At 36.6% G+C, this 19481-nt stretch overlaps 1 protein-coding gene across 1 annotated transcript; it reads left to right on the top strand.

Moving 5' to 3' along the window:
* Positions 1-12868: 12868 nt before the first annotated feature.
* LOC101431190 (glycine cleavage system H protein, mitochondrial-like) lies at positions 12869-13273 on the top strand. Its single transcript, XM_071218452.1, has one exon. It carries the CDS (start codon positions 12869-12871, stop codon positions 13271-13273), a length of 405 nt encoding a protein of 134 aa, XP_071074553.1.
* The last annotated feature ends 6208 nt before the right edge of the window (positions 13274-19481 follow it).

Raw genomic sequence — 19481 nt, 5'->3', positions numbered from 1 at the left:
ACACCTTTATAGGCAGTGAAATATCCAGAGTTCAAATATCTATTCCATAAGTCTGAGTAGGTAATATTATCTAGTGAGTGGCTCTCAGTGTTACACTGATACTTGTAATACTATAAAACAGCCAATTATTTGGCATTCCAATAAAAAGTTTCCTAAATCTCATGCTAAATAATGAGGACTTAGGAGAAACTTGTTTTTTCCTATATTCAGGAGCAAATGATCAAGGTCAAAACTGTTTGATAAAAAGCAACCCTCTCTGCCTGTCTTACCACTTGAGTTACTTCCACATAAAGGAATAACATACTTTTATTTAGAATCAAGCCTAATATGTCTTTTGCTTCCCTCTCAGTCCAGAAGAGAGGCATAAAGGAGCTGCTCTATGGGAATGTGATGTGGCAAATGGGAAGTTGCATCATTCTTTAAGAAATATAGTCCAAGAGTTGATGAGAGCTTGCCAGCGAGAATTAAACCCAAGCGTTTTTCTACAGTTATACTCAGTGTTGATTCTCATAGTGACTGTCTGACATTTTGTGAAGAAATATTGAAAATGTCTCCAGGTCCTTTGAAGTCCTAATTAGAAACAGGTGGTGCTGGGGGAAGTCATGGACAAAGACCCAGCAGATATCACCCAGCCCTTACTTACTCCCCAGCCTCTTCTTCAATTGTACAAAAAAAAGTCTCAGGCTGTTTCCATTCCACAACGTGAGGGGAGTTGTCAGGTCTAAAGAATAGGTCTGTCTAGACCTTAAGCCCAGAAGCCAGGAACAAGCAGTCCTAATGCTTACCAGGGCAGGAAACTCTAAGTGGCAGAGCCCCCACCTCTGGGACAAAACTTGTCCCTTATCTCCAAAGAAGTGTGGTGTTCAGAGCAGCATCCACTCTTAACATTCGGCTTCCCTAGGAGACTGGCCACAATGGGATCTCTTTCTGCTCTTTTGGATACTTTGTGCTGTGTACATAATAATTTGCTGAAAGTTTTTGTTGTGCCTGAGCACAGCTTATCATGCAGGAATTTACTCCAGAGGTTGGAACTTTAATTTTTTTTTTTTGCTATGTTGTTTTATCTTTAAAGAGAAAGTATGCAAATGTTAGATACTACTAGATGATGTCAAAGAGGAAGATTTTAGTCTTGGATCATGGTTTAGGCCACTATTTTGATGAACTACAGGCAAAGGGCAAAATATTCATTAGAAATGAGAAAAACAGGTAATTCAAGAAGCTTATAGACTATACATAAAACTCTGATCATGCCACTTTCTTGGTTAAAAATTTTCAACAACTTTCCTATTCTTTTAGGATAAAGCTAAAATTCTTCACCTGTAAACATACAGAACTTTGACCTAGTCCCTAACTCACTGCATCTCTCAACAATCTGCTCCATTGCAAAACATACACACAAAAACATGCACTTAAGGCTACAAATCACCTGAACATCCTATGATCCCCATAGTGTGACTTTTTTACTTGTCTCTGAATCCCTACAAAGCACCATATAATATAAACAAGTTTCGTCCTAACCGATTTTTGATGGAGGCAACCTTTCCTAAACTACTTCTCCCCAATCAAATCTGGATCCAGTAGCCATCCCTTTCTGGAGCTCCAATAGCTTCCTAAGTTTAACTTACTTGCTGGGTGCAACATACGCTATTGTTAATGTCTATTTACTACTTTGGATTTCCATCTAAATTCTTTAAGGGAAAAGACTGTGACCTAATAGTTTTTGTCTTCATGGCATGGGATATAGCATGTGCTCAATAAAGGCATATAGTTGGGGAATTGAGCAGAAATTTCAGTAGAAAATTTTGAAAATGCATAGATAAAATGAAAATTGAGACAGAATTAGATATCATAGAATACTAGGAGAGAAGACCCCTAGAAACTCTGAAGAAGTCAGTGAAAAAGTGGGTCAAACAATGTTTTTATACCAACACACAGTGTCTGGGAATTAAGAAAATTTAATCTACTAATACCAATTGGCAATGTGACTTCATGTATATGTATTAACCCAGGCCAAGAGATGTTCATGTATCTGGACCATATATTTAAATTTTTAAAAATTTTATTCATGTAATAATCTTATGCTCATGTAAAGCAGAAAGAAAATATTCTTGGACTTCTACCTCCAAAAGAGGCCACTCATTACTCTTCTTTTTTCCTTGCAGGAAATATTCCTGTTCTGTTTTTGATTAAAAAAAAAAAAAAAATATATATATATATATAGAAACTTATGCTATTTTGAGCACTTGAAAACAGATTTTCTTGTTTAATTATATATGATAGACATGTTTCCACATCAACAAAAACATCTGTATTATACAAAAAACAAAAGTTTATAGTTAATAATCTGAAGATTATCCACCTGAAAAGAAGCTTTTTTTTTTTTCTTTTTGGTTTAAAAGGTAGAAGACTAAGGGTAGAAGACTAATCTGTGTGGAAGAATATTATAAACCACGCAGTTGAAATATATGTGAATTACTTCCTAAAAACTGACACCAAGGTAAATGATGTGTTAGTAAAATATTTATTTTCTGAAAATACATCATCTAAATACTGCTGAAAATGTGATCACTGTGCAGATCAGGGTTTTTCAAAGTGAGGTCTGCAGACTAACCTATAATTGAAAAATCCAGAGTTTGCTAAAAATGTAGTTTTTTAGCTCCATCCAAGCATACTAAACCAGAATCTCTGAAAAAGGAGTAGGCCTAGCTTCATGGCATGTGATCCATGCATTCGTACAGGGTCCTGCCCTTAAAGGAGCTTAGTTTAATGCTCTTAGTTTAATGTTTTCCTGTCACTATCTTGAAATGCTTAATAATTTTTGAGCAAGTCATGTGGCCTATGCATGCATTGGCCTTTGTGTGTAGTCAAATTTATCTAATTCTGTATTCAAGTTTGCCTAGTTTCCAGAAAGCCAATTAAGTGATATAGACTCTCTAGGCTTTATATATTCAGAAAGGATATAGGTTGAATGTGCATTCAAGCTTACAACCAGACAGAATGTGGGTGGTATATTAATTCAAGCTTACCTGGTATCCAAACAAACTCCTAGACCCTAAGAAACTGAAACCTGATCTAACAAAGAAAGTTCTTTCCATGCCAAATGTGCTGCTTGACCCCCACTCCTCAATCCTCTGCATAAAAAGGACCTCGAATTCGTGCTCTAGGCTTGGTTTTTTGGACAGAAGTCCACCAGGCCCAGCTGATCATAATAAATCTTCCTTCTCAGAGAATTCTCACACCATGGCTTTCAATACCACGAACACCAACTTCTCTCCGCTGCCACAACATCTCTGAGGGCTCGTCTGGGATTGCGAAGGCCAGAGATGGCAGCCCTTAGTTACCTCTCTCAGACACCTCCAAGGAAGCCGGGAGGGCCCAGGAAAACCCCAGCCCAGGGTGACCCTGGACCCCTTTAGTCCAGAAAGAGGTTGTGGAATCTACTGGAGCTCTATCAGAAGAAACCAGAGGTACTGAAGGGTTTAGAAGACACCCTGAGAAAGAAAGGAAAAAAACCCCAAAACTCCACATGCCAGATGGATAAGTCCCCTGGGGGCATAGTGTAGGAAGCACCTAACTGTAAATGTTAGAAGGGGAGCTTGATCAACTCCCCTTAGTAGGAAGTTTGGGGGGAGGCCATCTTCTCCAGGTCTGAAAAGAAAAGAAAAGCAGGTAGCTGTGAGTGTGTGACTGTGAGAGTCAAGTGAGATGCAGAGACATACGTCTGTAGGCCAAGAGTAGAGTCCTAATCCGTGGTTCTGTGGTGACCTCATCTGGTCAAGGGCAGTGAAGGCACTCTCTGGGGCTCTTCATCGGAGTCAGGGATTTATATCAACCTGCTGTTTGGTTTTGGCTAACTGCAAGTAGTAAAGGTTTGAAGGTAGTGAAAGAGGTTTCATGGGTTAAAGTCCTACCTCTTCATCGGTATCCCAGTGTTTCCCACTGGAATACATCCTGAAAAATTGGTCTAAATTTGGGAAGATCTTAGTTACAGAAAAGGGGGTTGGTTTTTGTGATAAATCTTGGTCAGAATATGAACTGAGTGATGGAGAAGTTTGGCCAGAAATAAGCCTTTAAATTTTAATGCTGGATTGCAATTGTGCTTGTTTTGTAAGATAGCAAGGGTAGGCAAAGAGTCCTGTAAGAGGTTCCCCTTCACTAAATTTGCAATAATTAACAAGCTGTGGCTTAGTTCCCCCTGATATGCATGGAGGAGGGATGGGCCCCGTCCCCCGATGGCCTACTTGTCTGAGGGCACGGCACTTCCCCAAAAATTGAACGAAGAGACTACCTGGAAATGGGAGTAAAGAGAAATAAAACAATTACTCCCTGCAGATCAAAGGAACCGAAAGGTTGTAAATTAATGCTGCGTGAGTTCCCTTAGCACCAGTCAAAAAATCTTAAAAGCAATAAAAATAAAAATGTGAAATAATGGAAAGCTTAAAAACAACCATACCAGAGAAGTAAGAATTATGAGTTGAATTAATGAAATTTATGTTTCTGTCTGTGTACTGTAACTCTTTTTGTGTTTGTTGGTTTGTTCAATGCCAGTATATATATTTTCATACCTCTAGATGGTAATATTAAATTATGTAAAATGATAAGCTTTAGTTAGACTAAAACTCTAGGATGCCAGATCAGTTGACTGAAAAGGTGTGAATAGAAATCAAAATTTAAAAAGCTCATATGACATCAATTAAAATCAAAAAGTTCCTAGAAATGTTAAAGATACAGAATTTTCTCTTCTGTTTTAATCTGTGCTTAACTCTGTGTTAAACTTTAAAATCTGCATTTAACTTTGTCAGTTTGCTTATGCCTAGAAAATCAGATTTGGAATTAACCTGCTAAAAATTGAATAACAGTGAAAGATAGCCTAAAAATAAATCTTAAGTGTCAATACTTCCTTGCTAGTGAATTTAATGCATAAAACACAAGTGAAATTTATTTAATTGCTGAAAAAACAGAAACTTCACAAAGTTGTTACTAGTAAAATTGTTTGAATTGCTTAGTTAATAAAAAAGGTGCCCAAATTGATTTTAAGTGAAAACTTTATAGAAACTAAGAGTTAAAATCATTATATAAATGCCTTTATATACAAACAGCAGAAAAATAATAACTGAAATTGTTATGGTGGAGGGGATGTAGCCTAGATTTCAGCTGTTGTAATGGTAATCTTAAACTAATTAACCTTTGTTTATGGCTACTTCAAGTCTATCTTGTGCTTGTTCTAGTAATGGTAGTTATAACTTAAACTTACTTTACGGTTATTTTGTAACTAGCTTCACCTAGCTCTTAAACTTTGATGGTAATTATAAGCTGAATTTGCTTTTATTTATGGTTACTACAAATCTGGTCCCACCTGTTGCCTTTGCATATAGTTGTTTCTTAACAATTCTGCCCTTATGGCTCAGAAAAGTAAATTTGAGACATCCCTGTCTCCAGTTCTACTGGTATTAATAACCCTACTTTCTCTCATGGCTCCATGTATGGACTAAATTGCTGCCTGGTGACACTCTTGACCCTCGAGGTGAGACATCCACCCTCCCAGTCCAGCAGCCGCCGGGAGTCTTATTATCTCCAAGGACTGGGAAGTAAAAGAAACCTGCTTTAACTGTTGGGGTTCCTAAAAGTAGCAATTCATGAAAGAAATCAGTTTTCCTGAGGCTTTGATAGCCTCAGTGAATATACATATAATTAGTCTTGCTAATCCAAAGTCTGCTAAAAGTCAAAGTAAAATATGAAGTTCTGAGGTAAAGGAAAATTGTATTAAAGCATTGGAAATACTTTGGTTATATACCATTAATTAAGAAACAAAATTCTTGTGTAAAACTGCATGATCACAGTGCAAATTAGAAAAAGCCTTCTGGAAAATCTTTTGAATGTTATTTTACAGTTAGACTTGTTTTGTAACAGAATGAAAGTTTTAGGTGACTAAGTTGTGTTTCCATGTCAAACTATTCATGTCTGCCTATTTGCTCAGTATATATCTTCATACATGAGGATGAGAATATCAAATTAACAAATAATTCTTTAAAAAGCTCTATTCAAACTTAAAAATTAAATAAGTAGTTTTATATGTAATGAACATTCCTAGAACCCAAATTAAGCTAAAAAAAAAGACAAAAAGTTATATAGAAATCTAAAAATAGTAACTATTGAAAAGGCAGAAAGGATTTACCTGAGCTCTTTAACCAACCCAGCCCCCAGGGCCTTCTCTTTGCAAGAGCTTTGAGGGAGGGGCTAGATATAACAGAGTAAAACTCTTCTAAGCAGAAAGAATTAAGAATCATTTTATATTAAAAGGGGTTTAGCCCCCTGTAAAGAAATGAAAAAAAATTCTTTGTTTTAACTATAACAGTGTCAATTTCTTTAGCTTGGGTGTTCTCTCTTCTCTTTAATTCTCATGTCCTGGCCATCAATATCATGAACACAAGGACTTCTGCACTTGTATTTTTCCATGCACTCTAATAATTATGTAGCTGGTCCTGAGATGGAGTTCCAAGAAAACTGCATTTTAAGCAATACTCCAGGTGATTTTGCTTCATGTGTATGCAGACCACATTGTGATACATACTCAAGATTGAGAATGATTGACTTGGAGGAAGGGAAAGGAAGGGGAAGGGAGAGGAGGGAGAGGGAAGGAAGTAGAGGGAGGGAGAGAAGGAAGGAAGAGGAAGGAGAAAACGTTAATCTACACACACTATCTTCTAGAAAGAAGGGCGTATGAATGTGGAAGCAACAGAAACTGTGGGTGATGGTAACCATGTCATCTTGGAGTTCATCAATGCCAAGGATGAAAACTCGGAAAAGAGTCAAACACAGTGCTTGTACTAAATAACATTTTCCAAAGTTCTGGGACAGATGGGATTACACATTTGGTTGGAGTCTCTAAGGGGAATATGGTCAAGAGAAATCAGAGGCTCTAAGTACTAATTCAAGTTTATTAATGAGGGACAAAAGAGAAAATTTTTGTGGCTAAAGTATCATCACGTCAGACATTCAAGGTTGAGAGGATGCAAGAATACCAAAGACAGAGAGAATCTGAAGTCTAAATGACCTGGAGCATTTGAAAGATCTCAGGAGAAAACAATGAGTCTTTTAAATAGATAAAGAAGAATAAGTAAGAGACTCAAGTGCATTGAAATCCCAATTCTGAGAACCATATTAAAGACGCTGATGAGATGATCATAAAAATCTGAGGAATGAAGTTTTCTCTTATCCAAACTAAGCACACAACTTTCTCATAGAAAGGAACACTGAATTCTAGCACAAACATTTGGGAATTTGAGTTTAATTTATTGGTACATGGTTTTGAGGCTAGAGAAGTCCCCAGTCAAGACATCATAAAGGCAATTCTTTCTTCTCAAAGAAATCTGGGGCTCACTGTGAGTGATCCTTGGTCCTTGGCTCTTCTGTCACAAAGCAATGCACATGGAAGCCTCTCCCTTCTCTTCCAGGTACCACTGACTTTCTGCTTCTCACTTTCCTGAACTTCTCTCTATCTGTCTGAATTTCATTCAATTTGTAAAGGACTCTAGGAGTAGAATTAGGGCCAATCCTGACTGAGCTGGGCCATACTTTAAGCAACTTCATCAAAAGATCCTACCTACAATGGGTTCACACTCACAGTAATGGATTAAGTTTAAGGATATGTTTCTCTGAGGTATATAGTTCCAAACCACAACATAGATGTTAATGAAACTTTTAACTTTGTACTCTTTAAAATAAACTAAAATAACTGCCCCAGATGAAAGATTGTAATGAGTTAGTGTTCCACAGCACCAAAAACATTTAAATGCTTCTCTACTGAGTTTTCCCAAATGCATGCTGACCCCATCAAACTCACCTCAGAAATTTGTCTGAATACCTGTTTATGCATCTTTAGTTTCCGCACCATTGATTATTAACAAATGTAGATCCTGATCCCAGAATGTCTACTCCATCATATATTCCAACCTTTCTGAGCTGTCACGGGACACCCTTGCTCAAAATAATTCACATTCCTCAAGGAAAGTCTATAATTTAAGACAAAAGGCATAATGTCATGCAAAAGAGTAGAGAGTAGATTTATTTGTATGCTGTTTTGCTTCCTTTTTCTCCATCAAGGAAAATAATTTTCAAGCTGGCATATCTAAAACAAACATCATTAGAAGGGAATTGATGTGCAAGATAAGTGCAGAGATAATAAGGGAGTGCTTTACAGCTTTAAATTAATTCAAGCCTTCAGGCCCAGATAAATTATATCTCAGAATACTTAAATTTCTTGCAGATGTGATCAAGGAACTACTGTTGTTAAACTGTAAGAAATCATAAAGAATAAGGGAGGTCCCAGAAGTCTGGAGATGAGCAAATGTTATTCCTGTTTCTTAAAAGTGAGGCTGAGGGATGGATTCTGGATGCTACAAGCTTAATGTGAGCCTCTGGCCAAATTCTTGAAAAATGGTAAAGCAGTCTGTAAGTTGGCCCTTGAATGCAGAGAACCTGTCTATATTCAAAATTGAATACTCAGATTCTTTAAGAAGGTAGTCCTTAGTAGGTACTTAATAAATATTGACTATTAACTGACTGTTTAGAAAGGAAGACTGTATTTGAAATCAGCATGGATTCACTGAGAGGTGCTTAAATCTTCTGAGACTCAGTTGCAGTACTAGCCAGGACAGGCCAAGTTATGCTGTGGAGACCACCCTGACATCTCAGCATCTTAAATCAGCGAGACATTTCTTGTTCACACTTCACATACACACTGGTGTGTTGGTAACTCACTGCCCACTATTCTCGCTCTAGAACCCAGGCTGACAGAACAGCCACCACCTGAAGCACTGCTAATTGTGGAGGCAAAAGGAAAGAGAGAGCCCTGTACTTGGCTCTTACAGCTTACACTCTTAGAGCACCCACTCTTAGAGCTTCCACCTGAAAGTGATGCACTGCACCTCCACACACACTGGATTGGCTTAAGCAGGTCAATGGTTATGCCTTCCTTTAAGGAACAGGAAGGAGTAAACCTCTCAAGTACCCAGGAGGAAAATCAGAAATATCTGATTCAAAGTACCCATGATTACCACAGTTGTTCCACCTGTAAAGGAGCAATTATCATAGCCATTTGTAGGGTATGAGTTTTCCTTTATCATACTGTTCTTTACAGGAAATATCATAGCATTTATTTTTCCAAATCAATTTAACTCTGATGCTGAGTCTCCAGCTGCCAAGGTGGTGAGAAATTTCATGCTGTTTTTGGTAGAGTTTTCATCTCTTTAGGGATACACAAAGTTTTCATCCTGCCTTAAAAGTAAAGACAGACCCTTTATTCTTCATTATATCATGATCACACCTGAGAAATATATTGTCCAGTCCTCTGTGATACAGTAGACAGTGGACTTTCCTTGCTATCTCCATGCTTGACTGGACATGGCTTTTTGGAGCCAGGGTGGCATCTTTGCTGAGTCTAAAAGCCTCGGCATCAATTGTTCAGCTTCTGTGATATCACTTGGCAGGGATCCCCTCTAAAATCCTGTCCTCTCCTTAGGTTGCAATGCAGGCATTATGCATGTTCACATGCTGCCCTATTTTTAAGGAATCTTTTATTATTATGGGTTCTGTCTATTTCTGCCTACCTGCTTTTATACCTCGCATTCCTTCTAGAGACTGGTCTTTCACCTATCCCGTTCTGGAATGAGCTAGCTTAATGCTTTAAATGGATTTTTTTATTTCAAAAGGTGAAGCTAGGAGGTTGTTCTCAGGCAACTTCTCATTTAACTCTTGCAACATCAATACCCCTGAAGCAAGACAAACCAGAAGCCTAAGTTCTTATTAGGGGGAAGAAATACAGTGGAAACAAAATACAAGTTAGGGTTTCAATAAATCACCTTTAATAATATTTCAGGGAAATCTCTTTAACTTGTATGAATAAATGAAAATATCAGTAGAATCAAATATGGTGGTTGAAAAATTTCACTCACACTAATTTCTATTGTTATTGTCAAAATATGCCTAATTAGCCATCTTTCCATATTTAAAACATTTTTCAATTCATTATTTAGAGGATTATAATAGTCAAGTTGCATTTTCTCTATGAGTTGGGGTAATAACATCATGTTGGTCAGACACAAGGTAGAATCTTACATCTGATTTCTACCTTCATTTTACTATGAGGAATCATAATATATGAAAACTTTCTTTTAACAGTCAGAAATTTTACAACATTCTCTTTGATGAGTATTATTATTCAATTCTATTCCTGATTTTGTTTTACAGTTTTAGTGTTATAAAAAATCACCCAATGGGGATCTATTTATTTATCACATAGTGAACTCTAATGAGCTTTTTTTTTTTAACATTCCAGAGGTTTTTACACCTCGAGGTAATGCATCATACTAGCATTTAGGATGGATAAGAGTTTTATCTTTCTATGATAAAGATTATCTATTAGGTAATTAAGAGAGGGGAGATTGGGAAGGATTGGTGTGGGGCAGTAGCTGACGGAAGGCTCATTCTTAGGTAGATCAGTTTTAGGAAAGCATATACTGAGAGTCTGATAATCTGTTCCCTTTATTACCCATGCCCATAAGCTCTTGCAAAGGCCCCTACTTGGAAGACCATAGCACTATACCAATGGAATCTTGAGGAATTTCGTTAATGGAAAGCTCTGGCGTTTGTAATCTTGAAATGTTTAACAATATGCCATTATGCCAGTCACTTGGAAAAGCTTAAATAAATTATTATTGATGGAATTCCATTTGTTTTTCAACTTTATTATACTTTTAATTCCACAGAGATTGAAATCAAGATTGATCTCACTTTATTATCAGACTAAAGGATGACAAGCAATTTTGGTCTTAATAGTCTAGGGAATAAGAGCCACAAATCTGTAATACCTAAATCCCGACCGAAGCTTTCAACCCTGCACTTCACATCCAATTTCTTTCACTTGTTGAAAATGTCACTGACTCACCAAGCAAAATCAGAACCAATAAATAGTGAAGAAATCTTTCATTTGATTCTTTTTAAAAAATGTTATTTTCTTTATAATTTTTCAAGTTTGAAAGTCACTGTTGTTATTAATGGTAAATATAAAGGTTAGAAGGAAAAAAATGCTGATATTTTCTTCCTCTTCATAAGTTTGACATTTGCTTTTTCCAGACTAAAGGCTCCTTTTATTTCCTTCATGCTATTACTGTAGACTCTAACCATAAACGAAATTTCCATGTATAATTCTAAAATTGTAGAATTGAAATAACAAGATACATACAAGAATACTCACTGCAGCATTGTTTGAAAACAATGCTATAAAAAATGGACTCTAGGAATGGGAATTTGTTATATTCCCATTATAATACATCCATACCACAAAAGACAGAGTAACTGTAATGTAATGTAGAAGTATATATTAATTTGGAAGGATGTTTACAAATATAAAAGAACACACTGTTGTTCAGAAGATATTATATGATCACATTTATGTCATTAAAATATTTGTATGCATATAGTTAATTCTAAAAGTATAGATGATTTCCAGGATACATTAGAAATTTTTAATAGTGGGTTTCTCCCTGGGATTGTGATTATGAATCTGTTTGGGAAGAGGACCTTTTTCTCCCACATTCCACCTGCTCCATGGTCATAATTATGGATTAATACACATTTATTGTAAAATACCAAAGTACCTTTTCCCATTCCTCTATCCACTCATAGCTCCCATCAGGAGTTAATACATAGGTTTTAAATCTTACAGGCATGATATTAATCAGAAAATGTTCAGGACAATACATTTAATATGTATTCACCTTTTACAGAATTTGTTTCAACAAGATATTCACTATGTAATAAAATAGATGAGGAAATTGGAGTAAGGTGGAAGCAAGGACAAAAAAATTTAAGGGTCAGTATACACAAAAGTTCTTGTTAAATAGTTTGCTCCATTTGTCAGAGGTGGGTTGTTGATAATATCTGGGCTTCTGTCCAGAGGAAATGGCTAAAAATGCTCAGTTTTAAGAATTATATAAGATCACCCTAATGCTAAGATAGAATAATTTCTACTCATTTCTTTAAAATGACTTAGTCACTCTCAGTAACCATCATATTCCTTCACGAATAGAAAGCCAGAAAATTGTCTAAGTTAGGGCAGAGCAAATCAAAGAATCATAAATTGCCTGAAATTATTGACTTTTTTTCTCTAGAATGTATCAACTACAGAAAAAAATTAATTACATTTTTAAAAATTAAAAGTAAATAATTTGCTTCCCAATTTGTTTGACCACACAGAAAAAGGTATAGATAGTGGAAGAGTTGACCATCCTAAACTAAAACCTAAAAATTATTTCTTTCTTAGAACACAATTGCAGCCCTCTGAACTACAAGAAATGAGGAAATTTATGTTGCACTGCCAAAATGCTATAATACAGTATGTACTTTACTTTCATTAAGGAATTTTGGCCTCTCCACCACCTAAAAGCCAGCATGTTTTTTCCCAATTTCAACCCAAAGTTTTCTTTTTATCATTTGGCCATGATGAAAAACAATAGGCAAATCATATCAAATAAGTGCAAAATTGTATAAGGAAATGTGAGAAATGTAGTAGTTAGTATAGCAAAATGTTGTTTAAAGGTTAGTTCTTCCTTATTTGAATTTTAATTCCTAACAAAAACATACTAAATCAGACATTTCTTTTCCACTCAATTTTGGTCCATTACTGCATGCCATTGCTTGTTGTTAGTTGCTATTTATTTAATTTTCTATACCTCTACTCCCACTCTGTAAAGTAGGTTTTCCAGAGCTTACAAAAGGACCTTAAGTAAAATGAGAGATTTCTTCGCTGCTCTGATTTATTTTCCTTTTGATAACTATCTCTACCACTCTCTACACTCCTGCAAAAACTATGCTGCACACTCGGCAGAACGTGGGTATAGCCATCTACAGCCTGCGCCATTTCCTGCCCCCGGAGGCCCTACTGGTGGCAGGCAGGGGCCAACCTGACATTAGGCACAGGCTTCTGCTCTCGGTGCAGAAATTCACAGACAAATATGAATGGATAAAAACAGAAAATGGTGCTGGAATACTGGGAATAGGCAATTTTGCACAGGAAGCTTTGGAAGATGTTGTTTATTATAGTCTTCCCTGGGTTGGGGCAAAATTGAGCCAACACGATGAGTTTGGTGCTTCGGAAAGTGTGAAAGCTGCTAGTGAACGTTATTCTCCTCTATCAAAAGTAACAGAAATTAATGAAGCTCTTGCAGAAAATCCAGGACTTGTCAACAAATTTTGTTGGAAGATGTTTCGCTGATCAAGATGCCACTGAATAATCCTTCAGAACTTGATGAACTAATGAGTGAAGAAACATGAGAAATATATAAAATTTGAGTGAAAATAGAACTCCTGAATAAACTAGACTGAAACAATTTAATCCAGCAATATTTTAAATTACTGGTGGATAGAGATTTATAATAGCAACTTCTAGCAATAACAATAGAAAAGCAAACTACTTGTTCCAACTATACCCCTTAACTTTCTAATGATAGCAGATAAACACAGTATGCATCTTTTTCACATCAAAGAGTGATTTAAACTAGGGTCTAGTTGGAATATTCAAGATTCAGGAAATTATCTGAGGTAAAGTCTACTTGTAAAAACTATGTAATTCAAGGGCAACAATGTAATCTTAACCCTTATATAACTTCTGCTTACATTCATCCCTGGATTTGGGTCAAAATACTTAATGATATTTTCATTGGGAAAACTGGGAGTGGAGATAAAGTTTGTTCCTTGTAAAGTGTCAGATGAGGAGCAGTACTAGTTAATTTTGCAATATACCATGGTTGCTGGTGCTGTTTTCATACAATGAAGTAATAGCCTTTCAGCAAAATAAGAAACTGTTTAATAATGATAATAAAACATCCACCTTCTCCATTAAAAACAAATAAATAAACAAAGAAAAAACAAACAACATTACAAGGACACATGAATAGGGCATTGCTCAGTTAGGGAGTCAGAGAAGAAAAAGCCAAGAGAGTATATGAATGCCTGTGTGAATCTGTGTCATGGGTGCCTTGTGGTAGGGAACTGTCTTAGAACTCTAGACTATTCTAGTATTTTAGTTATTGAAAATCTAGAGAAAATAAATTTTAAATCTATAATTTAATATTGTAAAATAAAATGCCAATAGAATTTTTTGGGTGCATGAGAAACTGGTTCTAAAGTTCATTTGGAAATATAAGCTAGAATGCAAGGGATACTTGCGGGAGGGTACTAAAGCGAGGTGAGAGAGAGAATAAAAGAAGAGGATCTTAGGCTTACCAAATACAAAGGCTTTTATTTTTTTTAATTTTTAAAAATTTCTCTCCCCTTACCTTCCTCCCACCCCCCAGTTGTCTCTTCTCTGTGTCTATTTGCTGCGTCTTCTTTGTCTGCTTCTGTTGTTGTCAGCGGCACGGAAATCTGTGTTTCTTTTTGTTGCGTCATCTTGTTGTGTCAGCTCTCCGTGGGTGCGGTGCCATTCCTGGGCAGGCTAAACTTTCTTTCACGCTGGCAGCTCTCCATATGGGGTGCACTCCTTGCATGTGGGGCTCCCCTACAAGGGGCATGGCACTCCTTGTGCATATCAACACTGCGCATGGGCCAGCTTCACACATGTCAAGGAGGCCTGGGGTTTGAACCGCAGACCTCCCATGTGGTAGATGGATGCCCTAACCACTGGGCAAAGTCCGCTTCCCACTAAGGCTTTTTATAAAGTTAAAAGATTAAGGCAGAGAGATAATAACTAAAAAGAAATTAATTAATTAATAGAACAGATTAATTTAGAATAAGTCTAGGAACGAATCCAAATATATAAGGGAATATGGTTATTATAAATTAATATTTTACAGGGAAAGAAATAAGTTACTCAACAAATGATGTCGTGACTATTAGATATGCCTTTAGGGGAAAAAAAATTTTATGAATACCTCTCTCTAATTTCTTATACCAAAATAAATCACAGATAGAATTGTGTAAAAAATGTGAAACCAAAAAAGCAGTAAAAAGAAAACATGGCCTAACTTTAAAATAATATTGACACTGGGAAGAACTTTCTAAATATGACACAAAAACTGGAAGTCATTTGAAATTGTTAATATCATGACAAAGAAATCATAATTTAAATAAGAGATCTATTTGGCAGAAGCATCAACAAAGTCAAAAGACAATTAAAAAGAACGAGAAAAGTATTTAGAAAAATTGTTAATTCAGAGCCAAAAAATCACCCAAGACAATGCCCAAATCAGTACTTCTGGTGATCTAAATTAATGCAGGATTGGGTCTTAGAATATCTTGATGGGCATTTTTGGGCTTTAGACTGCTAATCTCAAAAATCAGTTGTCTCAACCAAAGTTCTAACAGGAGCTAGGTGGGAATCAGAAGGAGTCCCCGAATTGCACAGTTTATATTTTGTTCCCCAAAAGTAAGAACTTGGTTTATACCATGTTGCAGGAGAAGGGCCTGGAGTCTGCTGCATTGGCATTGACACTTGGAAGCATCCAAGGCCAGGTATAAATTAATATAGGAAAAAGTCTTACAAATGAACAAAACAGTAGAAAAATGGGCAGAAAAATGCACAGTTTATAGGAAAGAAATCAATTTTTAAAATTGTTTGAGGTGCCAGGGGCTGAAGATTGAACCCACACAACCACTTAGCCACATCGCTCCTTTGAGTTAGTTTTTTTGGTTTGTCTTGCTTTTTGTTTGTTTCTCTTAGGCGGTGCCAGGAACTGAATCAGGGACCTCCCATATGGAAAGCAAGTGCTCAATTGCCTGAGCCACATCTGCTCCCCAAGAAATTGATTTTTCAAGCATCTAAAAAATTGCCTTTACTTTAAGAGATATACAAATTAAAGCTACCTTAAAATTCTAATGTTCCTGTAAATCACTGAAGACTAGAAAATTCAATAAGATAAGGAAATAGGAAATCTTGATTGTATTAGTGGAAGTATGAATTGGTATAATTTCTAGGGAGGGCAATTCAGCAATATATATCAAAACTGAAAATGCATATTTGTGATGGTTAATTTCATGTGTCAACTTGGCTAGGTTATGGTGTCTAGTTGTTTGGTCAATCAAGCACTGGTCTCACTGTTACTATGAGGGTATTTTGTAGATGGATTTAAATCCCAGTCATTTCATTTAGTCTATGACTGATTATATCAGCAATCAACAAAGGAGATTGCCTTCAGCAAAGAAGGGAACTCCTTGTCCAATCAATTGGAGCCCTAAAAGCAAGTACTGAGGATTTCAGGAGTTAGAAAGAAGAATTTCTATGTCTGTCACAATGTTATTAAATGTTGAAATGTAAAGTCCATGTTATATAAATGGCAATGAACAGAAGTTCGGTTAAGTAAGTTACCCTATATCCAGACAAGAAAACACTACGGAGCTATTAAAAATAGCAAGGCAGATTCATATGTGATTCATATAGAAGACAAAAATGGTCACCTTGAAAAGATAGATAAATACATAGATCTAGTTGTAGCAAGGTGTGGAGTAAACTGCTGTATGGTGGATTGTGGTATAACAAGCAGAACAGAAATTTCAGCAAATGAACACTTTATACTTACACAGCCCAAAGAGTCCAAAAGAGCAGGGGAAGAGATCTGATCATGGCCGGTCTCCCAGGTAGTCATCTGCTAGGGTCAGAGTCTATGAACAGCAGCTCTGTACACTCCACTTCAAGTCCAAGGGAAGACACCCTGTGCTGGTTTGAGTCTTGAGTATTTATATATGCAGGGGCAGGGGGCCTTGCCACTGAGTGTTCCCACCCTAATAAGCAGCAGGAACAGCTTGTTCCTGGTTTCTGGATTTAAAGTACAGTCAGGTATTTTCATGAGACCTAACGTCTTCCTTGGTCTGTGCAATGGAAATTTACTGAAACATCTGCATACAATAGAAAAAGAGGTGGGGTAGGCTAGGGCTAGAAGATGACTGCTAAGTGTGTCCATGACCTCGCCAGCACAAGGAAGCAAGGAGCAGAAGAGTATCTATAGTATATACTGGTAAGAATAGAAAAAGGATATGTATATGATGTATATGTATACATGTGTATGTGTATATATGTGTGTGTGTGTGTATGTATATTTGTATATGGAGACTATTTCTGAAATTGGCAAGAGTACCAGTTTCTGGGAAAGTGGGAAAGGAACAGGTAGCTGGGACCAGGAAGAAAGAGAGGCCTATTATTCCTCTGTACCCCTTTGTACATTTTGAATATGCTGCCATGGAAACGTTACACTTTTCAGGAATTTTTGATTAATTAATGTTTGAAAGAAAGAAAATGAATTCTAAGGTGATGAATTTGTATCTTACTGCCAATGTCAGATGTGAATATAGGGACAAGTACAGAGGCTTTGTGTGAATTTAATTTTAGTTTTGGAACTCACTTCCCCTTTGAGAAAACAGTGATTGAATAAGGGTTCACATAGGTACTTGTTCTTGAAACAAGATTTCCTTTTTCTGCAATTTTCTTGTATTCCTCTCACAGCTGTTATTTGTTTAGGTGACTTTAGAATGGGAGATAGAATGCACCTCAGCTGAAGCTGGTTCCTGTTTGGGCACATGATCCTGCATGGGAGATTTGAGAGCTTGCAGGAGTTTTCGAGGCTGGTAATTCTAAAGGTGAAATATGTCTTTACAATAAAGAAGTACAAGTAAACCCCAGGTGATCAAGTGACTACCTGTATACAGACTGCTTGACAACTAAACCATGTAATTTATCCGAAATGCATCTTCATCAGAGGACCCTCCTTCCTTAGAGGATGGCATTGCCCTTCCAATTTATATGGGGCTATCAGGGCTTCAGATTTTCCTAGTGTTACATAGAGCCTTTAACCTGAATTTCATTAGAGTATGAAATTGGGAATGTTCAAACAATCTATAGGGCCAGGCTTGATGTACCTCCATTCTCCATTTTCTGGAGGCTCAGTGCCTTTGGACATTTATAAAATGTTTTTCCTGGTAATATCATAGCTTAACTCACTTTCTTGGGAGGGGCAAAAGTGGAAAGTGAATAACAGCAAGGTCCAATTCTTCTCTCAGTACACCATGGACATCTCATTTCAAGTACTTATATGAATGTTGAGTAGTGGAACATTCATATATACAATGGTCCTTTCAACCTACTAGGGATACTGCTCTAAGCTGACTGGTTCAACAAAGGTTGGTAGGCACATCCACATAGCATGCTAAAGGCAGGGAATATGTACATTTATGTGTGTGTACATAACAAGTAAGTTGTCAGCTACGCATGCTATTCACTATATTTTTTGCCTCTGGGAAAGAAAAATGCATCTCTTTTTACATAAATATTTCTGCTGGATCAGGTCAGACTTAGGTTTTCATACCTTTTCATGCCTCTCTGTGGACTTAAAGCTATACAAATTTCCTAAGCCTCACCTTCAAACTAGGTACTCATACACTGAATTTTCCCAACTTTCTTCTCTTTCTTTTCCTTATGATCCTTTCCCCTCTCCCATCAAAATGTATCGGTATTACCATATCAGATTTTTTTCTGAAAAAAGCATGTACTCTATTGCATAGCTAAAATTCTAATATATGTGCTAATGTTATACCTTCTTATACAACATATTTGCATTTAAATAGGGTTGTCCAGAGATTTAATGATTTAACACAAACGGATTAAAATGTCTCACATTTGTATAGCACTTGGTAGTTTATTTCAAAAAGCTTTTCACAAACAAGATTTCTTATGAGCCTCTAAGTCACCCTAAGACAGAGATGGTAGGCATTTTAATTTACGTGTGCACTCATACCTCGAGGCTCTGAGAAATCAAATAGCTGGCCCAGAGTTGTACAGGAAGTAGCAGATATAGATTGAGGTCTACTTACTCCTATTTTAGCATGCTTGCTATGACATCTGACACCTCCAGAAAAAGATGATGAAAGTTGGGTATATTTGTGTGGAAGTTGATAATCATGATATGTGAGTGCCCCCTGGATCCACCTGCTTCTTCTGCTCATGGTGCTTATAGCATTCAAGGAATGAATCTGCAAATGACATTCTGGGCTTCTTAACTCTAAGGATGTGTAGGGTGGAGAGAGGGTGTTAAAATATTTTGTCAAACAATGGGTGAAACCACTTGACCAGTTGACAAAATGTCACAATATTTTTTTCAAAGTCTCAAAGATAATCTGTATCAGAATTACCTGAAGGTAGGGTGGGAGATTTAGCAAAAAATACAGTTTCTGTTCCGCTATTAATATTTAATGAATCAGAACCCCAATCTCTGATGCACAATACATTTGAGTAACCTTTACTTATTCTTCTTCCTGAGTACAGACATATGTCATTTCCATCCTAAAATTCTTTCATAGTCAGACTACATTTTTGGGCAAGTCATTCAAAGCTTTGAACAGTTACGTACTAGCCAGATTTCCCTATTTAGGTCCTAGCTATTCTTTGTCATTTTGATTTTGATCCATATATGGATATTCTTCAGTTTCCTTTCTCA

The sequence above is a fragment of the Dasypus novemcinctus genome, chromosome 2, assembly GCF_030445035.2.
Source record: "Dasypus novemcinctus isolate mDasNov1 chromosome 2, mDasNov1.1.hap2, whole genome shotgun sequence".
NCBI lineage: Eukaryota > Metazoa > Chordata > Mammalia > Cingulata > Dasypodidae > Dasypus > Dasypus novemcinctus.
Note: the sequence above shows the minus strand (reverse complement) of the source record. Positions and strands in the feature narration are given on the sequence as shown.

What these genes read in the sequence shown, in the direction of transcription:
- LOC101431190 (XM_071218452.1), top strand. Translation starts at nt 12,869, where the DNA reads ATGCTGCACACTCGGCAGAACGTGGGTATAGCCATCTACAGCCTGCGC.